At 50.7% G+C, this 7,192-nt stretch overlaps 1 protein-coding gene across 1 annotated transcript in view; it reads right to left on the reverse strand.

Moving 5' to 3' along the window:
* Positions 1–6,841, reverse strand: part of OSTC (oligosaccharyltransferase complex non-catalytic subunit) — a 32,694-nt gene extending 25,853 nt beyond the window's left edge. Inside the window, exons 1-2 of the mRNA XM_073571979.1 lie at positions 6,688–6,841; positions 6,457–6,614 (exon numbers count right to left, since the gene is read on the reverse strand). Of these exons, the coding sequence (XP_073428080.1) occupies positions 6,457–6,595 (139 nt within the window). The 5' untranslated portion in view covers positions 6,596–6,614; positions 6,688–6,841. The remainder of the gene's footprint in view (positions 1–6,456; positions 6,615–6,687) is intronic.
* Positions 6,842–7,192: the final 351 nt, after the last annotated feature.

Consider the following 7,192-nt stretch of genomic DNA (forward strand, 5'->3'; position numbering starts at 1 on the left):
CCTCATACTGTTCAGCAGAATCTCATACTGCACACCTCATCTGCTGCAGAACCTACACTTGAAAATAAAGCCTGCACCTTAAGATTATTATTTATTGTTATAGCGCCATTTATTCCATGGCGCTTTACAGGTAAGGAGGGGTATACATAAAAACAAGTACAATAATCTTAAACAATACAAATCATAACTGGTACAGGAGGAGAGAGGATCCTGCTCGCGAGGGCTCACAATCTACAAGGAATGGGTGATAATACAGTAGGCGAGGGTAGAGCTGGTCGTGCAGCGGTTTGGTCGATCGGTGGTTACTGCAGGTTGTAGGCTTGTCGGAAGAGGTGGGTCTTCAGGCTCTTTTTGAAGGTTTCGATGGTAGGTGAGAGTCTGATATGTTGTGGTAGAGAGTTCCAGAGTAGGGGTGATGCGCGAGAGAAATCTTGTATGCGATTGTGGGAAGAGGAGATAAGAGGGGAGTAGAGAAGGAGATCTTGTGAGGATCGGAGGTTGCATGCAGGAAAGTACCGGGAGACGAGGTCACAGATGTATGGAGGAGACAGGTTGTGGATGGCTTTGTATGTCATGGTTAGGGTTTTGTAATGGAGTCTCTGGGCAATTGGGAGCCAGTGAAGGGATTGACAGAGGGGAGAAGCTGGGGAATAGCGGGGGGGACAGGTGGATTAGTCGGGCAGCAGAGTTTAGAATAGATTGGAGGGGTGCGAGAGTGTTTGAGGGGAGGCCACAGAGCAGGAGGTTGCAGTAGTCAAGGCGAGAGATGATGAGGGCATGGACTAGGGTTTTTGCAGATTCTTGGGTGAGGAATGAACGGATTCGTGAAATATTTTTGAGTTGAAGTCGGCAGGAAGTGGAAAGGGCTTGGATGTGTGGTTTGAAGGAGAGATTAGCATCAAGGATTACTCCGAGGCAGCGAGCTTGTGGGACTGGGGAGAGTGGGCAGTCATTTACTGTAATTGATAGGTTCGTAGGGGGGGTCACGTGAGATGGGGGAAAGATGATGAATTCTGTTTTGTCCATGTTGAGTTTCAGAAATCTAGTGGAGAAGAAGGATGAAATAGTGGACAGACATTGAGGGATTCTGGTTCGTAGGGAGGTGATATCTGGTCCAGAGATGTAGATCTGTGTGTCATCAGCGTAGAGATGATACTGAAAGCCATGAGATTCTATGAGCTGTCCCAGGCCAAAGGTGTAAATAGAGAACAGCAGGGGCCCAAGGACTGAACCTTGTGGGACTCCGACAGATAGGGGGCGAGGTGAGGAGGTGGTGTGTGAGTGGGAGACGCTGAATGTCCGGTCTGTTAGGTATGATGAGATCCAGGATAGGGCCAAGTCTGTGATGCCGAGGGATGAGAGGGTCTGTAATAATAGGGAATGGTCCACTGTGTCAAAGGCAGCCGACAGGTCCAGGAGGAGGAGGACAGAGTAGTGTCGCTTGCTCTTGGCGGTTAAGAGGTCATTGGTGACCTTAGTAAGGGCAGTTTCAGTGGAGTGGTGTGACCGGAAGCCAGATTGTAAGCGGTCGAAGAGGGAGCAAGAAGAGAGATGGGAGAACAGTTCAAGGTAGACGTGTTGTTCCAGTAGCTTGGAGCCGTAGGGGAGAAGTGATATAGGGCGATAGCTAGATACAGAGGATGGGTCAAGAGAGGGCTTTTTGAGGATAGGTGTGATGGAGGCATGTTTAAAGCTTGAGGGGAAAACACCAGTTGTTAGTGATAGGTTGAAGAGATGGGTTAGGGTTGGGATGAAGACTGTGGTGAGGTTTGGTATGAAGTGGGATGGGATCGGGTCGAGTGCACAGGTGGTGAGATGTGATCTTGAGAGTAGAGTGGAGAGTCGATCTTCTGCAATGGTGGAGAAGTTGGTTTTGAAGGTGGAGGGCTGGGAAGTCGGGAGGAAGGGTTCTGGGGGTTGTTGACCAAAACTTTCTCTGATGTTATCAATCTTCTGCTTGAAAAATGAGGCAAAGTCTTCAGCTGAGATGAGTGGGGAGGGAGGAGGTGCTGGGGAGCAGAGGAGAGAATTGAAGGTGTTGAATAACTGTTTAGGGTTGTGAGACAGGGAGGATATGAGAGATGAGAAGTAGGTTTGTTTAGCTGTGGCGAGTGTGGTCTTGAAAGTAGTGAGGGACTGTTTGAATGCGATGAAGTGCTCGTTGGATTGGGATCTTTTCCATCTGCGCTCAGCAGCCCTGGAAGCTCGCCTCAGCTCTTTGGTCAGGCTGGTGTGCCAGGGCTGTCTGTTGATTTTACGAGCTTTGGTATGTGTAAGTGGGGCAGCGGATTCCAAAGCTACAGCTATTGTGGTGTTATATAGAGCGGCAGCGTCATCCGCATTGTGTAAGGAACTTATATCTGTGAGAGGGAGAAGGAATTCAGAGAATGAGTGTAGGTCAAGGTGTTTAAGATTTCTGCGAGGGTGTGAAAGTTTGTGGGGTGGGGATTGTAGACATGGAGTGAAGAGGGCAGAGAATGTGAGAAGGTTGTGGTCAGAGAGAGGAAGAGGTGAGTTAGAGAGGTTAGATAGGGAGCAGAGGCGGGTGAAGATGAGGTCCAGTGTGTGGCCATCTTTGTGGGTGGCTGTAGAAGACCATTGAGTGAGGCCGAAGGAGGAAGTGAGAGATAGGAGTTTAGTGGCAGCTGAGAGGGAAGTGTCAATGGGGATGTTGAAGTCGCCCATGATGATAGTAGGGATGTCCGCGGAAAGGAAATGAAGTAACCAGGTGGTGAAGTGGTCAAAGGTGGTGGTGGCTGGCCCTGGGGGGCGGTAGATGACAGCCAGTTGGAGGTTGGAGGGGGAGTAGATGCGCACAGAGTGCACCTCAAAGGAAGGGAGGGTAACAGAGGGTGGCAGTGGGATTGGGGTGAAGGAGCAGGTATCTGACAGGAGAAAACCAACTCCTCCGCCATGTTTGCTGCTGGGGCGGGGGGTGTGAGAAAGGTGGAAGCCACCATATGAAAGTGCAGCAGGAGAGGCTGTGTCAGAAGGGGTGAGCCAGGTTTCGGTGATGGCGAGGAAGGAAAGTTTGGCAGTAACAAAAAGATCATGGATATAGGAAAGCTTGTTGCAGACAGAGCGAGCGTTCCACAGAGCTCCTGTTAGTGGGACTGGGGAAGCGGGGGCTGGGTGAATGGGTATAAGGTTGGAGAGGTTACGGAAGGTTGTGATAGAGCGTGGATGGGAGGTAGAAATGACTGTGGGAATGTGGTGAGGAGGACCAGGATTTGGGGAGATATCACCAGCAGTGAGAAGGAGCAGAGAAAGTGTTAGCAGGTGGGAGCAGGAGAGGGAATGAGGGGGCTGTCTGTGTTTGGAGACAGAGGATTGTATGGTAAGGAACAGTTTTGAGGCGGAGGTGAGGTGGATGGGGAGGATTGAAGAAGAGATGAACAGTTCCTTACTAGGAGTAGGGATTAGGGGAATTAGCAGAAAGTGAAGGATTAAGATGTGGTGAATGCAGTCTATTTATTCCAACTATCAATTGATGTTGATGTGTTAGGCCTCTTTCACACTTCCGTTTTTTACAATCAGTCACAATCCGCCAGGTTTTGAAAAAAAACGGATCCTCAAAATTTTTTTGAGGATCCGATTTTTTCCCATTGACTTGCATTAATGGCGGATTGTGACGGATTGCTGTCCGTTGCATCCGTTTTTTGTGAGGATCCGCCAAAAGTTGCTGTCCGTCACCATCCTCAAAAATTTCAAAACGGAGCTTGTAACGTTTTTTTCTCTGGCGGATCCTGCAAACACTGATTTAACCCGAATTTCTTTCTGGGTGCCGGACAAAAAAAAAAAAAAAAAATTATTCTCTCTCTCTCTCTCCTCTTCCCGGCCAGCGATTCCTTTAAATTTCTTCATTTTCAGGATCCGTCTGAAAACGGATCCTGTGCCATCCGTTCACATCAGTTGAGAAAGGATCCGCTTGTCCGCCTTTTTGGCGGATTATAACTGATGCAAAAAACTGAAGTGTGAAAGAGGCCTTACTGAAGACGAGCAATGCCTGTCCTGGGCGTCCTTTTTGGTAGCTATGAGGTGTACCTGACTGGTGCTAAAAAAAAAAAAAAAAAAAAAAAAAGGAGTGTTAAGGCCCAGTCACACATAGCGATCTCGCTAGCGAGATCGCTGCTGAGTGACAATTTTTGTGACACAACATCGATCTCACCAGCGAGATCGCTGTGTGTGACAGCGATCGGCTCCCCCTGCCGATATCACTGATCGCTGCAGGAAAGGCCAGGACTTTTTTTTGGTTGGTCTCCTGCTGGCCACCACGCATCGCTGCGTGTGACAGGCGGGAGACCAGCGATCTGCTGGTAACTAATGTACACATCAGGTATCCAAGGGACGTGCGTCCCTTAGATACCCGATGTGTACGTTAGTTACCAGCGCGCTGATGCAGGGAGCTGGAAACTAACGTACACATCGGGTATCTAGGACGCACGTCCCTTGGATACCCGATGTGTACATTAGTTACCAGCTTCCTGTATCAGCGTGCTGGTTACTAACTGCACAGCGACGCCGGGCGTCGCTGTGCTGATCGCTGGTGAAGCTGTCTATTTGACAGCTCACCAGCGATCACATAGCGATTCACCAGCGATCCTGACACATTGATATCGTTGTCAGGATCGCTGGTGAGTCGCTATGTGTGACTCCAGCCTAAAGGCCCTTTTACATTTAGCGATGCACCAGCGATCCGACCCGGTCAGGATCGCTGGTGCATCGCTAAATGATCGCTAGTGAGCTTTCACACAGAAAGATCTCACAGCGATGCTGCAGCGACGCAGCGCACGATACTCACCTTTCACACACAGCGATGAAGACGTCCTCCCGCCTGCGTCCACGCGTCGCTCGTCTCACACAGCAGGAAGCTGACGACGAGAAATGGAGCCGCGCGATCAGCAATGGACAGCGGGGGAGCCGGTCGTAGGTAAGTATCACACATAGCGATATCGCTAGCAATATCGCTATAACGTCACAAAACCGGTGACGTTTTAGCGATATTGCTAGCAATATCGCTTAGTGTAAAACCCCCTTTAGTCTGTGTGCTACCCGGCTTTCATTCTTTTTGGTACAGATAAGATATGGATAGACAGATATGGATAAATGGATAGAGCAGATTTCTAATCTGCTTTTGCTATTGAAAACATTATCTATGAGCTCAAAAACCTTTCAGGTGATGCGGTTTTTTTAAAAAGCTGATCTGCTTTTGCAGCTGAAAAACGTATCCTCAGAAACCGCAGCCAAAACGCTGTGTGTGAATATAGCCTTAGATCAGGAATAGAACAGCCATTTATAGGACATTTCATAACTTTCCCAAATTCCTATGAAAAAATATTCAGCACATTCTGCATTGAACTACTGCACCCAATTTATTATATATTTTAGGAGTCGGACCATTTTATACCGACTCCACCTCCACAGCCCTGGTTGTAATCACTCGCCAGCACCCTAACACCCTGGTCTACACACGTTACAGAGCAGACTGTCAATCAAGGTGCTGGGATAGTGATTACAGCCACACTCACCGTATAATGAGCGCAGCTCCCTGCACCGCCCTGACGAACGGACGCACTTTCAGCCAGGAACACAGGATTTAAAGGCTATTTACCTGCAGATTAACCCCCTCAAAGACGTGCTGTGAACCAGGCCTTAGGGTACCTGTTTGACACATTTGTGCACGTAACCTGTAGATTTTTTTTTTCTCTCCTGTGTTGCAAGCAAAGGAGCCTCCCTTGTAAGCTGTATAGTAAAGACCTAACAAGCACAAGCTCCTTATCTGGGAGACCGGCGACCTCAGATGGGCAGAGATCTATGCACAGAGCAGTACACTTCTGCATGCACATATGCTGATTAAGCATTATAAGCAGAGATGTCACCTCAGACCACAACTATCCTCCTAACAACAATGCTGTTCCTTTGTGATCGCTCCTGGAAATGAATGAAATGACTGACACCTGGGTTGTAAGCAGGTGATTGGAGCATGTCAGTGTGCAGGGACAGCCCCACTGGTAAGGACACGCTGTCATGTAGTCACGTTCTACGGGACACACCCGCCATGGACGTGCCATGCTTCTCTCCTCTGCCGTCTGTGTGACATTACACCTTGTTCTGTGCCATGCCACCTGACATATGCCCACACCACACAGCTCTGGGGGCCCTGGGTAGATTCCTGGATATCAGTCAGGGCTGCATCGCTATGGGCATGGCTCAGACAGAGGGAATGGCGTCTCAGAGTGTGGTCATATGTGCTGGCGTTTGGCGATCAGTGGTGCCCTCCAGCGGATGGGCACGGACCTGCACCCCGGACCACCATACACACCTGAACGTGGGAAGAGGACCCTCCTGTGAGGTGTGTGTGCTAGGCAGCTGCCGTCCCCCGCAGAGCACGGGGCGTACACCCCCGTATAAGTCTCAGGTCAGCGCCTCCCCCCTGGGGTCCCCCACACCACTCACCTCCAGTGATGAGGAAGTAGGAGACCACCACCATGGCGTACACCGTCATAGCGGAGGGCATGTGCAGCCACGAAGGCTTCTTCAGCTTCAGGTTCGGACATTCCAGCACGGTGAATGGTATTCGGTACAAGCTCTCCATGCTGCAGCCGGACAGCTCCCTGCAACACACAGGCACTGAGGAATGGCGGCCACGTACACAGCACGGGCAGAACCCGGGATACAGACACCTACCTCCAGCGGTGACGGCACCGGACCTGCACAGGCCTGACGTGGCGGCGCAGCCGGAGAGGGGCGGGCACCGGAAGCGGTCACTGAGGCCGGAGGGGCGGGGACACAGGGAGCAGTCATTGCGGACGGACAGGAGAGGGTGGGGACACAGGAGAGAGACGGGAGCGAAGGGACCAGTCACTGAGGCCGCAGAGGGGCGGGCACGCAGCCAGGCTGGGAAGGCGGCCCTGTATGTGCACAGCGCTCCTCTACCCTGGTGACTATAGTCTGGCGCCGTGTGGCTGTGACAGGACCCTGCTGGCTCCCCTTCACCGCATACCACTGCATTGTGTCCTCCGTTCTCCACAGAAGCCTATGGGAGTTAGGTGACCGGCTGGGCGCACAGAGAGCAGCCACCTGTCCATTCATTCTATGCGCTTTTCTGTATTGTGTGTTTTCGTGTGCGAAATTCAAGCACTTTCCAAGCGATTTGAAACATCGCTTGGAAAGTGATTGACAGGTTGGCAAC

This window comes from Dendrobates tinctorius, unplaced genomic scaffold, assembly GCF_039654945.1.
Source record: "Dendrobates tinctorius isolate UK_male_01 unplaced genomic scaffold, ASM3965494v1 ptg000030l, whole genome shotgun sequence".
In the NCBI taxonomy this organism is placed as follows: domain Eukaryota; kingdom Metazoa; phylum Chordata; class Amphibia; order Anura; family Dendrobatidae; genus Dendrobates; species Dendrobates tinctorius.